Source organism: Scyliorhinus canicula, chromosome 2 (genome assembly GCF_902713615.1).
Source record: "Scyliorhinus canicula chromosome 2, sScyCan1.1, whole genome shotgun sequence".
Taxonomy (NCBI): Eukaryota; Metazoa; Chordata; class Chondrichthyes; order Carcharhiniformes; family Scyliorhinidae; genus Scyliorhinus; species Scyliorhinus canicula.
Window position 1 is genome coordinate 37,163,160 of NC_052147.1, and position 20,675 is coordinate 37,183,834.

Consider the following 20,675-nt stretch of genomic DNA (forward strand, 5'->3'; position numbering starts at 1 on the left):
TAAAGTGCTGAAATGAGTGGTTGTCAATCGACTGAAATGTAGATCAGTACTCAATTATGCACTATATAGGCAGCCAATTCTTCCCTATTCATATGTAACCTTTAAATTATCTTTGTCATAATGGTAATCTTTAACACAAGATTAAGTACCCTCCTTTACACCCCATTCCCCTTTCCGTCTGGATTAATTTGGCAACATTTGCTTTTTAGTATTACACATATAACTTTTATATGATTCCTGTACTGCAATGAGAAATTTTAACTCTCACACACCAAGTTGGATTAAAAAAGACGATTATTGCTATCAATCTGAAAAAACACAACGGGCACGATTCTCCCAGCCCCGCGCCAGGCCGGAGAATCGCCACAACCACGCCACGGGAGCGCGATTCTCCGAGGTGCAGAGAATCAGCGCAATTTGCACCGGTGTGTTTGGTGCGGCGCCGGTAACGGGCCAGTGTCTGTGGCGCCGATTCTCCTGCCCGGATGGGCCGAGCAGAAGCGGCAGAGTCCCGCCGGTGCAGTTCACCCCTGGTTGCTGCCGGTAGGAAATCTGCACGAAAGGTCTAGGGGGCGGCCTGTGGGGAGGAGAAAAGCGCTCCTTCACAGGGGAGGGGGGCGCGCTCCGATGAGGTCTGGCCCGCGATTAGGGCCCACCGATTGGCGGACCCCCCCCCCCCCCCCCCCCCCACCCCCCCCCCACACACACACCGGGCCTACTTTGTTACGCAGCCGGCCCCTGAACGTCCAAGCCATGTTGGGTCGGGGCCGGCGCGCTGAAGAAGCCCCCCGCGCATGCGCGGGTTGCCGCGGCCCAACTGCGCATGCATGGGTTGGCGCGGCGCTCATTTGGCGTGAACCGCTCCAGCGCCGTGCTAGCCCCCTGTGGTGGCCAGAATCGGTAGTCCCCGCACCCGTTTCACGCCGTCGTGTTTCACAACGGCGTTCACAACGGCGCGGACACTTAGTCCCGCGCCCAAAATTCTGGAAAATTCCAGACCAGGCTACTCTCTCCTATTGTCGCCAAGAATGCTGCCAGACCTGCCGAGTACTTCAATATTTCTGCTTCCAAAATTGAGATTTTAAATCCTCATATTCTCCCCAGCAGCTTTCTTCAGGGCTCTCACTGTTACGCCAGTTGCATAGACGAGGCCACAATTTGCCTCAACTCTCTCATGGCTGAATGGCTTGTCAACATTCATCGTCTTGCCTCATACATAGAATTGGCCACTGAACAATTCTCCAGAAGCCAAAAACCATTATCTTCAAGAAAAAATGTGTGGGAGGGACAGAATGATTCAAATTGCGCCGCTCATTACAACTAATTTTGCAACTCTGGCAGAGCACGGTGGCGCAGTGGTTAGCACTGCTGCCTCACAGCGCCAAGGTCCCAGGTTCGATCCCGGTTCTGGGTCACTGCCCGTGTGGGATTTGCATATTCTCCCCATGTTTGCGTGGTTTCGCCCCCACAACCCAAAGACTTGCAGGGTAGGTGGATTGGCCACGCTAAATTGCCCCTTAATTGGAAAAAATGAATTGGGTATTCTAAATTTATAAAAATAAAAGAGGAGTTAAAGCGTGCGATGTCGGCAGATGATAACGATTGGTGTTTCTCCAGGAACATAATGAGCAATCATAGCTCATCATGTTCAAAATGTGAATCATTGAAGGTAGTCATCAGTCAAAAAAAATTAACAATTTATGAAACGCATAATTTATGACCCAAGTAGAATAGCATTTAACTTTTCTCAAGAGCAAATAACAAAAAAATTAAAATGAAAATCTTACTGTAGTTCTATACCCAATATTTATGAATGAATATAATATATTCAAAATTTAATTAATTACAAATATTCCATGACACATTGAGTGTCACATGGTTTTTATTTATGAATCTTAAATTGTATGTAAAACAAACTGGGATTATTTTTCTGCAATTGCAAAATCCTAAATGTTGTTTCATTAAAGTGCATATATTGCTAAAATATTTAATACATTTCCAATGAATTGCACACATTTCAACAATTAGCTACAACAGAAAAACTTTTACAACATTATATAAAAATTATCAAAAACAAATACATATATTTATATAAATGGTTGACTTACCGATTTACATTCCAGTCCATCAACATGGTCAGATTTTGATTTTACAACTTCTGTTCCTCGTCTTCTTGGTATACTGATCTTTGGTGATGTCAGCAAGATAGTACACAAATCCTTACACTCTTCAATGCCTTTATTTGTTTTTTCAGAATGCTTGTATCTTGCTTGCATTTTTCTAATATCTGGGTGGACAAACGTTTTCAAAGAGGAAGCACTCAAATCTGTGATGTTCTGGATTTCACTTCTTGTAGAGTTGGTATAGTTACCAGTAGAAACTGAATTTGCTGTGTTTAATGCTGTGTCCTGGGACCTTTCATCATCACCATCATTGTCATTATCAGTATCCTCTTTCATAGGCACAGCATTCCAATTTTCAGGTTTTTTGGCAGTTCTATCAATAGTGGATATCCTTGCACTTTTCTGCAGAGCTTCGATATTTTCTCTGGGCTGACACGTGATTAGTTCATTTGACACTCTTGGCATCAAAACTTTTGCTCCATGTTGGTTACTGTGCAGCAATCCCACTATTATCCAAAGTATGAAAATCATTAGATACTAGGGCATCAGACGGCAGATATAGTACAAACCCAACAACCCGCAACCCCACCAAACCTAAAAATGCCTAGTATTAATATAACTGAGTTTTTTGCAGGCTTAAATGACTCAATGACTCTGCATATTCTGATCAATTGCATCCCGCCATGCTGAGAGATTACAGACATGCGAGAGGCATTAATAGGCATTAAAAGGGACAGTGGAAATGGGAATATTAATAGTTTGGTAACAGGCCAGCCATTATTCAAAAAGGATATCAAAGTTAGGCAATTCTCATCTTGTGGAATCAATCATGCATACACTTAATAATCTGGATATCAATTTAATTAATGTGCAATCAAAAGGAAAAAATCCACATGACCAACATTTTTGGGATATTAATTAATTAATATCCCAAGTTGCACGCTCTATTTGTTGCACTTGAATTTCCAGGTGGCATTTAACAAAATTCCACAACATATAAGGGGCGCGATTTAACAGAAACACTTGAGAGTGTCATCTTGGGTGTGTTTGGCGGGGCGTTTCTCGGCAACCGGGCTGGCGAGATCGCAGTCAGTATTCGATGGCAGTCAGTGCCAAAAATTGAGCCCCCACAAGCTTCTTGCCAGTACTGGCTGTCTTGCCATCCGATTTGCTGGACTATTGCCTCAGTTTATCACTGCTAAAAAGGGTGAGCTGCTTTTAAACTCTCCCTCACCACTCACTCCAGTCAACACAGAAGTATGGCAGTGCATAGACCTGCTCCTCGCTTTGGGTATGCCAACCTGGCCAGGCTTCTCGAGGCTGGTCACCCTCCACTGGTCCAAGATCAAATACACCCGATGCACACTCCGTACAGAGGATAAGTGTCACCGCACTGTCAGCAGAAAGACAGGACTCAGACTTTTGCAGACACTGAGGAGCAGCAGAGCTTCACTCACAGCGAGTTATGATTACTCTCCTCCCTTGTACATCAACCCGCTGACAATGCCGACACAGGCCCATCACCCTGGAGTGATGTCACACAGACTCTCGGAAGGTAGAAGAAGGGAAATGAGCAGGGGAAGGAGAGAAATGGGGGGGGGGGGGGGGGAAGAAAGAAAAGGAAGTTGTGGGGGGGTGTTTTGGGTTGACGGACACAGCTTTGTCCTATTAGAATGTGGTGAGGATGAAGGTCTCCCTGGTCGTCCGGGCAATCGGACCCTTGCTGCTGCCTGCCCTCCATTCTCCGAGCTCGTCCTCCAGGCCGTCCTGGTTCGCCTTCTTTTCGTCAATTGAGGCTGCATTGTCCCTCCTCCTCCACCCCGCTGCCGTTCCAGGTTGTGGAGGAAGCAGCAGACCACAATGTGGGAGACCCTTTGGGGGAGGGGTTGTGCTGCAGAGCACCACCAGAGTGGTCCAGGCACCGGATCCATATTTTCAGCATCCGGATATACTGCTCAATGACAGCACAGGTGGCAACATGGGCCTCATTATAACGGGTCTCCACATCAGTTGCGAGCCTCTGCACCGGCATCATCAGCCAGGATCTCAGTGGTATCTCTTGTCATACAAGAGCCAACCCGCCATTCTGGGGTGGTTCTCGACGATGCCGAGGATCTCCGCATGCCCCAGGTTGTCACCATCATAAATGCTCACTGGGCAGCAGACACACATGCATGATATGGAAGTGGTGGTCGCATCTGAGCATTGAGGAAGTGGCACTCTTTCCGGTTATTATGGGCATTCCTGATGCCCCAGTGCACACTGGCTGACATGCGTGCCATCGATTACCCCCTGGACCTGGGGCACCCCAGCGATGGTAGAGAATCTAGCAGCCTGGGAACCTTGGTGGACCTGGTCCAGCCCAAAGGTAATAAAGCCTGATGCCTGGGCGTACAGTCCACCCGTGACTCACCTCCGGAATGCACCTGTGGGCTGTAGATTGAGAAATGGTACACAGGTTCCCGCATGAATCCTGAAATTAACCGGTGGCATAGACGTCAAGGGCTGTGATGACCTTCACCGTCTCAGGAGTGGTTATCCTCCTCCTTCTTCTTGGGATGCCAAGACCACGAAGGGTGTGACAAGGTTTTTTAAAAATTCATTCATGGAATGTGGGCATTGCTGGCAAGCATCCAAAAATGTTTTAGCAATTTTGTTACTCAATATATCTAACTTATGCAAAGCAGTAATCCACAAGGCTAACAGAATGTTATATTGTATAGGCTAAGCGATGGAACAGAAATCAGTCACTGGATATGAAGGATATTAAAGTTTAAAAACAAATAAAGTAGCTATCACAAAGAACTGAGCCCAACTGATGCTATGACACTTCGAAAGGATCAAGGGCTGGATTCTCCTTTGTCCAACGCCGATATCGTAATTGGCGATCGGCTGGAGAATCCCTTCCGATACCCAAATCGGGAGAGGCACCGGGTTGACATCGGTTTTCTATTCTCCGCCCCTCCAAAATAGCATTGCGATGTCGCGTGCCATACACCGTTGAAACAGCATTGGCGTGTCACCTGAAGGCCCTCCCCTAATGCTCCGCCCCCGATGGGCTGAGTTCCAGAATGTGTGGGGGATGTGTGGTCTCTGCGGTCGGGAACCCAGCGGGGTGGCTGCGGTCTGTGCACAGCGCCGCCACACTCAGCCGGGAGCCTTGCTGCTGGCCGGCGAGGCTGGCCAGGGGGGCACTAGGTTCGCACACAACTGGCGCCATTTTTTATGGCACGACGACTGCAGGTCGTCACCGTGTGCGGCCACAGATCCGGCCATTTTCCAGCTGTTTTTGTCGTGGGAGCCAGATGTTTTATCCAACGCGACTGCTAGCCCATCACCATTCCCAGGATCGGTGAGGGCTCAGCGCCGATTTTCGAGCTGTAAAAGCCACAGTTCCCACGCCAACACGTGGCTTCAAAATCCGAGAATACAGCCCCAAGTATTTACAACATTATTATTTATGTTAATAGACCTCGTGTGGTCACTGTCCCATGTTTGCAGATAAACACACATATCACGAGCAGAAATAGCTGAACAACTGGGAGCGGGAATGTACCTTGATTTTCCTTCCCTAATAAGGTGTATTCTCTTCTGCCCCTAGCAGAGATCAATTAAATCAATAGACCAAGGATTAATCCTACAGACTTGGTTCCACATAGCACAGCTGCTTGCTGCTGATTTCAGCAAACTCATTGAATTATTAGATGGAAGGCCTCATGATTTCGGGAAAGTAGAGGTTCATCTTGTAATTGTCACATTTCCTATGCCATGATCCTCATTACACACCGAGATTCTGAACACTCGGCAAAGCATGAGGCTATGCCTGGTCATATTACTCCTATTGAGGTGGTTGTAAAATTACCATCATGCATCCCCATCCATCACTACAACTAGATTTTCCACAACTAATTGCCTCTAGAATTGTCTTCTAGTAAAGTTATATAATCCAACTTCTTGAGGAACTGGACTTTCGCCAATGTCTATTTTATTTCCCTCCTAAATGTTTTACCACTCTGCTCCTCGGACTCCAATTATGAATTAGAATTATGAATGAGTTAAAAACAGGAGTCAGCCACTCGACACTCAAGCCTGCTCTGCCATTTGCCAGTTTACTTCATTTAACCTAATTTGCCAGTTCTGCTTTTATGCCTGTATAATTGCCCTTGTTTAAAATACTGGCCTTAGAACCACGCTTATCACCCTCAAACCTGGATGTAGAATTCAATCATATTATGGTCACTGCTACCGAGAGGGATTTTCACCCTGAAAGCATTAATTTTTCTGTCTCGCTGCAAAATACCAGATCTATTATAGCCTTCTCTGGTTGGTTTCAAAATGTGCTGTTATAAGAAACTATCCCGAAAACGCTATGAACTCATCTAGGTTCCCTGATCTACCCAGTCTATATGTAGAGCAAAATCCCCCAAGATTATCACTGTACCTTTCTGACATGCTCCCATTATTTCTTCCTTTATACTCTGCCCTACCATATGGTTTCTGTTAGCAGCCTGTACACCACTTCTTGCCGTTATCATTTCTCATATCTATGCAAACCATTTCTAGATGTTTCCCTGAACTTGAATCTACCCTCTCTATTGTTTTAATACCATCATTAATTAACAGAGACACCCGTCCACCATTTCCCAGCTTTCTGTCCTTCCTAAGCGTCCTGTACCCTACAATATTCAGGTCCCAATCTATGTCTCTGCAATGGCCATCAGATTGTACTTATTTATTTCTATTTTCACTCTCGGTTCATCTGCTTTTGTTAGGAATGCTACGTGCATTCAGATACAGAGCCCTTCATTTTGTCATTTTATTGTCTTTGTCCCTTCCTGTCAAGGTCTATCATTTCCCATTTTATACCTTTCTCTCTTGTCTTGTCTCTACTCTTTGCTTTACCACATCTTCCCAAATTCGATCACTTGCCCCCACTGTTTAAAACCCTCTCTACTTCCCTTGTTATGCGGCTCGCTAGAACATTGCCCCCAGCATGATTCAGGTATAGACAGTCCCAACGATACACATCCCACTTTCCCTAATATTGGTGTCCCACAAACTGGAACCCACTTCTCCCATGCCAGTCTTTTAACCACACATTAGTTTTTCTAATCTTATTTGCCCTATGGAATTTGCATGTGGCTCAGGCAATAATCCAGAGTTTATTACCGTTGAGGCTGTGCTTCTTAATTTGTTGACTAGCTCCTCATACTGATAATGCTGAACCTCTTTCTTAGTTCTACTTTTGTCGTTGGTAACTATATGAACTACGATGACTGGGTCCTCTCTTTCGCCCTGCAGGTTCTTCTCCAGCCCTGAGCAGATGCCCCAAACCCTGGCACCATGCAGGCAACACAACCTTCTAGATTCTCACTCTGCACTGCAGAGAACAGCGTCAATTCCCCTTACTACACTGTCCCCTACCACCATTATGTTCCTTCTTGCTCTTCCACTTGAATCACTTTGTACACCACAGTGCCATCGTTGGTCAGCTCACCAATCCTGCAGCCCCCACTATCATCCAAACAAGCTGAAAGGACCTCAAATCTGTTGGGCAAAAGCAACGGCTGAAGTTCCTGTGCTTCTTCCCTCTAGGTCCCCTTACCTAGCTCACTCGCAGATACAATTTCCTCTCCCAGACCACTGAGCAAATCAGAAGTCTCTATCCTGAGAGGTGCGACTGCCTCCTGGTCCAATGTATCCAGGTAACTTTCCCTCTCCCTTTGTTGCAGTGACCACAGCTTTCCCTCCAGCAATTTTGCTCTACAATTAAACAAAACATACATGCTGCACGGTCCTGGCAATCCTGTTACCACTGAACTCAATCATGGGCTTTACTTCTTTACATCTCAGGTACACTCAGGAATCCCTATTGCCACTTGGCACATAAACTATTTGTAAAGGAAGGCAAATTTAACCACCCAATTTTAAAATAAAATGGAAACAGATAAACTAAATTATTTTTATATGAAATGGTCTCGCCCAGGAAGTAGAGCAGATGCTCGACTCCAAAAGCTAACATTAGTGGACAGTTAGAATGGCCAAATCAGGGTCTATAAACAGGGATTTGTAAGGACTAAGACATGCTCAACTAACTAATTAAATTCAGGGCAATTTTCTTGTGTGTGTATATATATATATATATATATAATAAAAACTCAAGTCTGGTAATATCTATGCAGAGAGAAACACAGTTAATGTTTCAAGTTCAACCCAAAGAAGTCATATTAAGCTTGAAAACAATGAGTCTGTTTCACTCTCTCCACAGAGGTTGCTAGACCTGCTGAATTCTTTCAGCACTTTTTGGAATATAGTGAATGTTAGCCCAGGGTTGGTGGTCACACTCTTTACCTTCAATTCAGAAAATTGTAGGATCATGTTCAATTCCAGTAATCTAGCCTGACACTTCGGCACACGGTTGAGTGAATTCTACTCTTTAAGGTGCTGTGTTCTGATCAGATAAACCAAGTCTGCCCTCTCAGGCACCTCAAAAGATCCCATGGCACTATCTGAAGAGAAGCTGGGGAGTTCCCCTGGTATCCTGGCTAACATTCATCACTGAATCTACATAGCCATGGCAAGTTAACTGTTTGGTTATCTTGTTACTAATTGTGGAACTTTGCAGTCGGAAAATTTCTGCTTGATTTCCGTATATTACAACTACACATGGGGGATTACTTTTAATATTGTGAACTCTAAACTTCAAATGAAGTAATGCACATATATGAGATGACTGAATGATAGTGCTTAAATGTTTTCTTACATATTCAACTTGAGTTGAGCTGGTTTAATCACCTTATGGCTTGGCATTATTATCTGACCAAAAATAGTGCCACATATCCATATAAATAGTTATGCACACAAAATCGATTCCAACTTTTGATGATTAAGTTAAGGGTTTGATCAAGTTCAATACTTTAAATGAATGCAAACATCAAAAATTGAAAAGAAATAACACCAACTGACTATACCTTTATGTTCTGAAAATTTAACGAAAGCTAATGGTGTGTGTTGATTGCGTAATTCAATCTCTTGCTTCATTTGCAAAAAGGTTTTGGCTGCAGTTTGTTGCATCACAGGAACATGGTTCTTCCTTTGTGAAAACTGGCATCCAGTTGGCAGAGTGGGGACTATAATAAACCACAAGTTTATATTATTACATCTTCATTTTAAGCAAATATCTAAACACACAAAACATTGGATATAACTGTGCATACAGTGGATTAAAAACAAATCTCCGGAACAAGTCTGATGAGACCTAGTGAGGTCTTGCGACACTAAAACTCAGTAGAAATTTGAGTTCAACTTCTCGGATGCAAACAAGAATCTTTATTGTCTCTATTTGATTACAATTAGGAGAAACTTAAATCTATTCTCAATTATATCCGGTTAGCAAAAGGACTTAAAGAGAAGTAACTTGTACACAATTTAACTTTCAAATAATACAGAAATGGTTTATTGTTTATGGCAAAACAACTTGCATTTACTTCAAGAGTTAGAGTGGAAAAGTAAAAATATGGAAAATAGAGATAGCGAACAGTTTAGATCAATGTATAGAATGATCGTGGATAAAGATGGCCGTATGGGCCATCACGTTTATAGGAAATCTTATCTTTCTTGAGCCATCTATCTACACCTCAATGTCGTCCTAATTGGTTTGGGTTAGAATCAAATGTATTTGATTTGACGATTAGCTGTCAATCCTCAATGTCCAACATAAGTTCTGAATGTTTCATGTTTGAATATTTGTGTATGTTATGGAATGCGATTCTGGGCTATTATGAAGACTAGTTTCTACTAGATTTTTGCTGACTTCGCTTTATCCACATTATGAACAATAGCGCCTTCATGTTGCTATGGTGCCTGCTTCATCCTTGATCTGATTATTGGTACAACTCATGTTTTAATGTCAACCTGTCTTTGAAAATATGTTTGTTAGAACAATGGCTTTTTCATCTTTGCTTAGTAAAAATGGAAGTAGAACAGATGTTTTAATCTCCAATGAGTTTATGCATGTGTCAGGCTTTTTGTGTCTCTGTTGAAGTTTGTGTTTTATCATGACCTGAGGTTATGAGTACTGAAATCCTCAATTTAAAATGTGTATTAAAACTGAGGCTTAAAGGGTAGACTTCCGGTCGGCGAGCGGAGCGGTCGCATGGAGAGGGGCTCCCGCAGGGTAACGAAGTCGGGGCCTTTCTCTCCGCAACGGCAAGAGCAGGGAAGGGGACCCCCCAACGAATCTGTCGGCGGAGGATCCTCGGCGGCAGAGCGGTTCGGCGGCGGCAGCAGGCCCCCCCCCCCCCCCCTCCCCAAACGCAGGCCAGGACCGAAGCGGGGCCCAGCCGGCGGTACGGAGGGCGCAGAGGAGCGACCAGCAACCTAACCATCCCCACCGGGAGGGCGCGGGGTGCGACAGCCCGAACGGAGCAGCGGGGACCAAGCAGCGGGGACTGACCCAACCCCCCCCCCCCAAACCGGCAGCGACCACCACGAGGCAAGGACAAAGAGACTCTGAACAAAAGCCCCTCTCTCTCCCTCTATCCTGGGTGAGTGAGGGGAAAGGAAGAAAAAAGGACTTTTACAAAAACAAAACCCAAAAGAAAACTGTTAGGGGGGGGGGGGGGGGGGGGGGAAGAGAATATATTATTTTCTCTCTTTTTACACTCTCCTCTCCCATCCAAAACAAGCCCACCTGAGAGGAGTTATATAAAAGAGCGGAAAAAAAATAAAGTGGTAAAGGAAAGAAGGGAAGAGAGAAGAAAAAGGGAAGGGACAAAAAAAAATTTTTTTTAATAAAATAAAAATAGTGTGCAGAAAAGAAAAACAAGGGGAGAAGAAAAGATGAAAAGGAAGGTGGAGGAAAAAATGCCAGAAGGGAGCCATGGCAGAGGAAGAAGGGACACCAGAGGCAGACGGGACATTGGGCGAGCCAGCTCAGGCGAGCAAATCAGCGCACGAAGCGGCGGAACGGATGTATCGCCACATCAAAAAGAGCTGGACAGTCAGGTGCCCTCTCCCCTGGGGCCAGAGGGGGCCTGGAATTGGAAGGCAGCCTTTACCGAGGCACTGAGGGAGCAGCTGCAAGTAATCAAGGCAGAGGTGAAAGCAGAAATAGAGGCCGCAGCGCAGGCAGCAGTGGCCAGGGCCATGTCAGGGGTGCAGCAGGCTCTGACCAGACTGGAGGAGAAATTGGATACCCAAGGGGAGAAACTGGAAGCCCAGGAGGCGACCATTAAGGAGCTGGAGAAAGCAGCGACCGACATGAGCGACCGTGTCACGGCCCTGGAGAGGGAAGTGGCGAGACTGGGTGCAACACAGGGGAGCCTGAAGGGCAGAGTAGACGACCAGGAAAACCGCTCGAGAAGGCAAAATGTAAGGATAGTGGGCCTGCCAGAGGGGATGGAGGGTAGCAACCCCACAGCATACGTGGCTGAGATGCTGGGGAACTTAGTGGGGAAGACAACTTTCCACAACCCACCAGAATTGGACAGAGCGCATCGGTCGCTGCACCCGAAGCCCAAGGCAGGGGACCACCCAAGAGCAGTCATAGCTAAACTGCACAGATACCAGGATAGGGAGACAATCGTGCGCTGGGCCAGGAAAAATAGAGCCTGCAAATGGGAAGGCCACGCCATTTGAATTTATGAGGATCTTGGGGCAGATATAGACAGGAGACAGGCTGAGTTCAACAGGGCGAAAGCAGCTCTCCACAGGAGCAACGTGCGTTTTGGTATGCTGTACCCAGCGAAACTCTGGGTCACATATCAAAACAGGGAGCACTTCTTTACAGCCCCTGCTGAGGCAAACAGGTTCATCGAAGAGCACGGGCTGGAAAACCACCAGCGAGGGTAGGGACGAGGGGCCCCTGGCAAGGGGCAACGACACGCCGACGGGGGGGTGGGGAGGGGCGAGGCAAGGCCAAGCAACCCCGCCCCCGCCACGGCAAAAACACCCAGAAAAAAAGAGCAAACCACTGCCCGTGGGACCGCTCCAGTTGGGAGGTCAGGCCCCAGCGTGAGGGAACGAGAGCAATGGAGAAGGGAGAGCAAGCGGGAGGGGTGCAGGGTAGGATGGGGGAAGAACGGGCAGAAAACCGTAGAGGCCAGGCGGGGGAGAAGCGAGACAATAACCCCCGAGAGGGGGCCACCATACTAGCAGGAAAGCTAGCGCCGGGGGCACGCAACAAAGCAGGGCCGCAGCGCATCACCAACTGGGGGGGGGGGGGGGGGGGGGGAAAGAGAGGTGCCAGGCAGGAGATGGGGGGGGAGAACACCCGTCAGAGCCGGGAGAACAAATGGGGACAGGAATAGGGGAAAGAGGGGAATACGGGGGAGGAGGGAGAAGGGAAAGACCGGGGTGGGTTCACAGGGAGCAAGAGACCGGGGAGGGGATGCAGGGAAGGAGGGACAAAGGAAGCTAGAAAAGGAACAGGACTACAAAGTGCCACAACCAAGGGCCCGAAACAAGGAACTGCTGCAAGCACCCACCCAGTACGGTCTTTGGGCGAAGGGAGACCCCAGAGTGCAGGGGACTACCTGCATGGTGGACACATAGTGGACGGCCATGGCAGGCCCCCCCTGGACAAGGGGAAACCCCGGAGTGCAAAGACCCAACCCCGTGGAGAGAGCAGCAATAGCGGCCATCCTGGACGCCCCCCTAACAAAGGGAAACCCCGGAGGGCAGGGGCACGTCCACCAGATAAGTATGGTTAATCCCACAGGAGCGAGGGGGCAGAAGCCCCCCCACCAGGATAGTCACCTGGAACGTAAAGGGACTTAACGGCCCAGTGAAGAGATCCAGAGTCCTCACCCACCTCAGAAATATGAAGGCCGACATAGTCTTCCTCCAAGAGACGCACCCGAGGGAGCAGGACCAAATGCAGGTAAGGAAGGGCTGGGTGGGACAAACCTACCATTCCTGCTATGGGACAAGGGCCAGGGGGGTGGCGATCTTGATCGGCAAGAGGACGATGTTTAGGGCGACAAGGACGGTTACAGACCTGGATGGGGCACCGGTGGTACTAGTCACCGTGTACGCGCCCAACTGGGACTACACGAGTTTCATCAAAAAGACCATGGCAGAAATCCCAGACATAGCGACGCATCGACTAATTATGGGGGGGGGGGGGGGGGGGGGGGGGGGGGCTCTTCAACTATGTACAGGACCCAAAGACAGACAGATCAAACCCCAAAACGGGGAAAACCTCAAGCATGGCAAGGGAACTCAGTCACTTTATGGAGCAGATGGGAGTGGTGGACCCCTGGAGGTTCGCCCACCCGGAGGAGAAGGAATTCTCCTTCTTCTCCCCAGTACACAACGTATACACCAGAATTGACTTCTTTGTGGTGGGGAAGACGGTGCTTCCAGGGATAGACAAAGTGGAGTACCCCGCCATTGTGATATCAGACCACGCTCCACATTACATGGACGTGCGGCTAGAGACGGGAAGGGCCCAGCGCCCCACATGGAGGTTGGACGGTGCCTTACTAGCTGACAAGGCCTTCAGCGAAAGGATAGTGCGGGCCATAGCAGAGTACACGGAGAACAACCAAAACGGGGAGGTCTCTCCCTCCACGTTCTGGGAAGCGCTAAAGGCCGTACTAAGAGGGGAAATCATCGCTTTCAAAGCACAAAGAGATAGGGAGGAAAGGGTGGCTAGGCAGCAACTGGTCTAGGATGAAACGGTTCCTTGATGGACTGGACATTCCAGTCGTGGGGGAGGGCAGGAAACGAGGCCTGGAAGCACCACTAGCACTGGGAGAGATCATGGACAGCATTAGTTCTATGCAGACAGGGAAGGCGCCGGGACCGGATGGATTTCCGGTGGACTTCTACAAAATATTCGCGACAGCGCTGGCCCCGCACCTGCGGGAGATGTTCACAGACTCGCTAGCTAGGGGCACACTGCCACCCACGCTAGCACAGGCCTCAATCTCGCTGATACCTAAGAAAGACAAAGACCCAACGGAATGTGGGTCATACAGACCCATCTCACTGCTGAACGCAGACGCCAAAATACTGGCCAAAATCCTAGCCAAAAGGCTAGAAGACTGTGTACCTGAGGTGGTCACAGAGGACCAGACGGGCTTCGTCAAAGGTAGACAGCCTACCTCGAACATCAGCCCCCTGCTGAACGTGATAATGACCCCCTCCGGGGAGAGAACACAAGAGGTGATCGTCTCCCTGGACGCAGAAAAGGCCTTCAACAGAGTCAAATGGAAATACCTCAGAGGTACTGGAGCGATTCGGGCTCTTGGGTAAAGTTCTTATACAACGCTCCCATGGCGAGCGTACGGACCAACAATACCAACTCTCAATACTTCCAACTGCACAGGGGCACCAGATAAGGATGCCCACTGTCCCCGCTGCTGTTCGCCCTAGCGATCGAACCGCTAGCAATGAGGACAAATGGTGGTGAAGGGCTTTATATTTTCTTTTAGGAGTGTGGAATATTTCTGCATGGATCTAACTTTTCGTTTGTACAGGTCGTGCCTCATTTTTGTGCAGTGGTTTGTTGATTAACTACAGGGTCTTGCAGTTTTGTATTGAAGACTAGTATTATCTGTGCAAAAGGCTTCATATTGCTGCACAATTATGCAACACACTCACTGGGTTAACTACCTAATTGAAAGGGAAGAATGCAGCTTTAAGAAAAAGGGATTTTGTAATTTGTCCATTAGAAATAGCAGAATGCTATCACTTTAAGTGAAGTATGTCATGTGACACACCCATAGTTTCACTTCAGTTTGGAGCCCTGTTGTTGATGTCCTCAAGCTTTCTATCCATGTATACATGTTTATATGTGACTGTTCTTAATAAATAAACTCAACATTTTTTGCACAATGTCTTACAAATGACTAGTGCCATTATATCATTCTTAATACACGCCAGTAATCAGTTGATGATTTTATTGTACATCCTGTCCAAAATCATGACATCATCCTAAATTGTGCTGCTCAAAATTAGCACAATTCTTCAACTGAAGCCTGGCCAGTGTTGAGTCATACACTGCATTTATGAAATCTGTGCTGACTTCTATTTATCAACCTAAATTTTCCCAGTTTATTGTCTCCAAGTTTCTCCACCACTGGTGTTCGGTTGATTGGCCTGTAGTTGCTATGTTTAAGTCCTTCCCTCTTAAAAATAAAAGCAGGGGTATCACCTCTGCAATCCTCCAATCCACTGCCACAACCTCTATATCCAATGAGGATTGGAAATATGTGGTTAAAGCCTCTATAATTTCCATCCTTACTTTTCTCACCTGTTTTGGCTCGTCTACTTTGAAGACAGCCAATTCTTTAAGTACATCCTCTTTATCTATTTTATCCTATCCAACATCGCTACTGCCTTCTCCTTCACTGCTACTTTTGGCAGGAGATACAAAATAGTCATCTAATACCTCAGTAATGGATTCTATGTTCCACACTTTTTTGACCATGTTTCTTTTGGATTCCCCTTTATGTTAGCCACTCATCTGGTATAGACAAAATATTAGGGCTAGACCATGCAGCGGAGATGTTAAGAAGCACTTCTTCACTCAAAGGGTGGTAGAGGTTTGTAACTCTCTTCCACAAACAGCAATTAAAGCTCGATTGGTTGTTAATTTCAAATCCGAGATAGATAGATTTTTGTTAAGCAAAGATATTAAGGGATATGGGCCAAAGGCAAGTATATGGAGTTAGGCCACAGATCAGCCATAGTTTCATTGAATGGCATACTCCTGTTCCTATATACCTCCTTTCTTGATTTCATTTTAACTTCTATATCTCTAACCATTCCGGAAGCTTTAACTTTGGATGCTCATTGATCACTGTTCCCATCCCAGTTTATATTAATCATAGATTGTACAATCATAGAATTTACAGTGCAGAAGGAGGCCATTCGGCCCTTCGAGTCTGCACTGGCTCTTTGAAAGAGCCCCTATCCAAGCCCACACCCCCACCCTCTCCCCATAACCTCACCCAACACCAAGGGCAATTTTGGACACAAAGGGTAATTTAGCAAGGTCAATCCACCTAACCTGCCCATCTTTGGACTGTGGGAGGAAACCGGAGCGCCAGGAGGAAACCCACGCACACACGGGAGAACGTGCAGACTCCGCACAGACAGTGACCCAAGCTGGGAATCGAACCTGGGACCCTGGAGCTGTGAAGCAATTGTGCTAACCACCATGCTACCTGCTGCCTTAAATATGCAATTGAAGGTTAAATTAGTTCCCTATTACCATTAGCCTGAGTGCTCACATTTGCTGACAAATTTGCTCCTCCATCTCTTTCAACTATTTTGATGTTCTAATCTAAACACTAATGAAAAGCTTAATGTAGTTCTGGGCACAGAATTCTGAAGTGAATAAGGTTAGAGGTGACAAATTAGCTAAAAATGCAAAATTCAGCAACAATGAAAATATTATTTCTTGATAGCCCCACTTATCAACATAAGCAATTAATGAAAACTTTGCCAACTCAAGAATTGGTCAAGACAGAACGTACATAGAAACTTGGAAAACAGGAACAAGAGTAGGCCATTCATCCCATCAAACCTGCCCCACCATTCATTATGATCATGGCTAATCATCCAACTCAATAGCCTGTATTCACCGTACCCTCATATCCTTTGATCCCTTTCACCCCCCTATCTTTTGATCCCTTTCACCCCAAGAATCACATCTAACTCCTTTTTGAAAACATAATGTTTTAGCCTTAATTACTTATGTGGTAGCTAATTCCTCAGGCTCACCACTCTTTGGATGAAGACATTTCTCCTCATCTCAGTACTAAATGGTCTACCCCATATCCTCAACAGTTCTGGACTCTCCCACCACTGGGAACATCCTTCCTGCATCTACCTGGTCTAATCTGGTTATGATTTTATATGTATCTATAAGATTCCCCTTCATTCTTCTGAACTCCAGTGAATATAATCCTAACAGACTCAATCTCTCCTCATACGTCTGTCCCACCATCTTAAGAATCAGCCTAGTAAACCTTCACTGCACTCCATCCTCCGATAAGGAGACCCAAACAGCACATAATATTCCAGATATGGTCTTATGGTCTCACCAAGCTCCTGTATAATTGCATCAAGATATTCCTCCTGCGTTCGAATCCTCTCTCCATAAAGGCCAACATATCATTTGCCTTCTTATTTCCCGCCAACCTGCGCGCATAGCTTCAGCGACTGGTGTATGAGGACACCCACGTCCTGCTGCACATTCCCCTCTGTCAATTCATAGCCCACCAGATAATAATTTACCTTCCTATTTTTGCTACCAAAGTGGATAACCTCACATGTAACCACATTATACTACTCCTGCCGTGGATTTGTCCATTCACTAAGCTTGTCCAAATCACACTGAAGCATCTCTGCGTCCTCCCAGCTCACCCTCCTATATATCTTTGTGTCATCTGCAAATTTGGAATTATATCGTTTAGTTCCCACATCAAAATCATTAGTATTAATACATATTGTGAATATATAAACTAAGTTACCAGGTAACTTGAATTAACTTGACTTGAATTAAGAGTTCATTGCAGTCTGTTAATGTTTCTCATGTTCCACAGATCGGATTGGTTTCTTTAACAATGCATATTTTAGTGCACATGATTACAAGAGTCAATCTCTGTTCTCCTTGGAACATTGCCCATATCCGCCCCTGCTTCAGCCATGAATCTTTATCATCATGTCCAGACTTGACTATAGCAATGATTACCTATCTGGTATTCTATTTTTCACTCTTGATAAACTTCAGCTCAAGTCTACAGATAAAAGGGGCATGGATGTGGGTTTTGATGTGCTTTGGAACCAACGGAAGATCACAAATCCAAAACGCCATGTCCAGATGCTGCCAGTCCTACTGAGTATTTCCAGGATTTTGTGCTTTTATTTCAGATTTTCAGCATCAGCAGTATTTTTATTTTGCAAGAGAGTTCAGAGTTAGTAGTTAGAGAACAGTTTGTGGTAGGGACTGAAGGCAATCCTAATATTTAATTGGAGGAAATTTCTGTTCATCCAATGCTGGATGCGGGGACAAGCAGTGTGATCATTTAGCTATAGTGCAGGAGTCAGGAGAAGTTGCTAATACCATGTCAGTTGGGTTCAGTGTGGCACTCTTGATTCGGAATTAGGGTTTCAAAGCCCACTCCAGTACTTATGCATAATCAGTGGTGGACAAGGGAAGAGGTTAACTACCAAATCAGATTAACTAGTTATTTCCCCATTACGATTTGTGCAACCTCGTACATGTAAATTGGTTGTTGCGTTTGCTTATATGATGATGACTAAAATTCAAAAGTACATTGATTACAAAGTATTTTGGACATTACTTCGGAAGTGGAACATCCGAAAATTCAACCTATCCAGCTTATTCGGGAATAATGATAGGTAGATCACTACCTGTACGCATAAAGCAGTGGCTATTCAAAATAAAATCTGATGTTGTTAAGAAATTTGTGCATCGTACTTGTTAGGAAGTCTTGTCAGTGGGGATTGGAGGAAGAAAGAAATCAGTTTTCCTTGAAGGTGAGGATGGGTAGTCGGCAAAGAGGGGTTAAATCTTCACGGGCAGTGCAAAGCCTCAAAAAGGACTTAAAGTAATGTGAAAGTGACTTATAAGTGTCAAATGTAATACATTTAGACATATGAATGATGTCAAAATGGCAAACAAAGTTGAAAGAATATTAGCAATTTACACATTACTTGACGCGACTAGCCACTGTGGGGCAATAATCAAGATGACAAAAATAAAGATAATTTTTGTTGTGTTTAGGGATTCAAGGTCTGGAAGCATTTTTCAAATTTAAAATCATTAAGGTGCTGAAGGAGGCTATTCGGCCCATTGAGTCTGCACTGACCAGCTGAAACAGCATTTGATCTAGGCCCACTCCCCTGCCGTATCCCTATAACCCCAAGTAACCTTTGGACCTAAGGGGCAATTAATCACAGCCAATCCACCTACCCTTCACATCTTTAAACAGTGGGACGATACCGGAGCACCCGGAGGAAACCAACGCAGACACAGGGAAAATGTGCAAACTCCATACAGTCACCCACAGTTGAATAGAGTTCCTAGTGCTGTGAGGCAGCAGTGCGAACCACTGTGCCGCCATGCTGCCCCTGAAGGGTGTAGTTTAGAAAAATAGGTTGTCTCAAACCTTCCTTAGGATTGACTGCATCTGATTCTACCGACTGTCACTTGAACAAACATTATTTTAAGAATAGTTTAAACTGGACAGAAATAAATGTTCTCTTGTACCCCACTTTTTAAATAAACATTGTATTGAGGTATTTTTGGTATTGTAACAACAAAATAAACAACGTACATGAAACTATACACATAGTGCTAAAGCCGTCACCCTCCATTACAGGTCCCACCTTTATTAACCCCCTACTCTAAGCTAAACTAACACCCCCCCCCCCCTTCCTGACGATTAATTTTCCGAAGAAGTCGACGAACTGTTGCCACCTCCAGGCGAAACCTAAAAGTGACCCTCTCAAGGCGAACTTGATTTTCTCCAAACAGAGAAAGCTAGCCATGTCCGAAAGCCAGGTCTCCGACTTTGGGGGCTCTGAGTCCCTCCAAGCTAATAGTATCCGTCTCCGGGCTACCAGGGAAGCAAAGGCCAGGACGTCTGCCTCTTTGTCCCCCTGGGTCTTCCGACACCCCAAAAATCTCCACCTCTGGACTCAGCCACCCTTGTTTTTAACACCGTGGACATGACATCTGCAAACCCCAGCCAAAATCCCCTAAGCTTCGGACATGTCCAGAACATGTGGACATGGTTCGCTGGTCCTCCGGCACATTTTGCACACCGGTCTTCCACCCCAAAGGATCTGCTCATCTGGGCCACTGTCATGTGAGCTCGAGGACCTTGAATTGTATCAGGCTGAGCCTGGCACATGTTGCGGACGTGTTGACTCTACTCAACGCGTCCACCCATGGACCGTCTTCTATCCTTCCTCCCACTTGCGCTTCAGCTCTTCGGTCTGCGTCTCCTCTGACCCCATAAGTTCCTTATAAATGTCAGAGACGCTCCCTTATCCTACCCATCCTCTGAAAACTACCCTGTCCTGAACGCCCCTTAGCGGTGGGAGTGGGGGGGGGAAGGTTGACACCTGTTTATGTAGGAAGTCTCGCACCTGCAGATACCTGAATTTGTTTCCCCCCGCCAACCCAAACTTCTCCTCCAGCGCCCTTATACACAGAAAGCTCCCCTCTATAAACATATCCCCCTATCCTCTCATCCCTGCTCTCCGACATATCCGGAACCCCCCATCCATACTTCCCGGGGCAAACCGGTGATTATTACAGATTGGGGACCAGATCAACGCGCCCTCTGCTCCCACATGTCTCCTTCATTGCCCCCAGACTCTCAGGGCCGCCACCACCACGGGGCTGGTGGAGTACCGTGCCGGCGGGAACGGCAGAGGCGCAGTTACCAACGCCCCCAGACTGGTGCTCTTGCATGAAGTCATCTCCATAGGTTCCCATGCTGACCCCTCCCCCATCACCCACTTCCTGATCATGGCTATATTCACCGCCCAATAATAGTTACT

At 46.3% G+C, this 20,675-nt stretch overlaps 1 protein-coding gene across 1 annotated transcript in view; it reads right to left on the reverse strand.

Annotated features, from left to right (window-relative positions):
• mis18bp1 (MIS18 binding protein 1) overlaps positions 1-20,675 on the reverse strand; it is an 86,125-nt gene that overhangs the window by 54,592 nt on the left and 10,858 nt on the right. Inside the window, exons 3-4 of the mRNA XM_038776325.1 lie at positions 9,095-9,253; positions 2,109-2,629 (exon numbers count right to left, since the gene is read on the reverse strand). Coding sequence (XP_038632253.1) covers positions 2,109-2,629; positions 9,095-9,253 — 680 coding nt within the window. The remainder of the gene's footprint in view (positions 1-2,108; positions 2,630-9,094; positions 9,254-20,675) is intronic.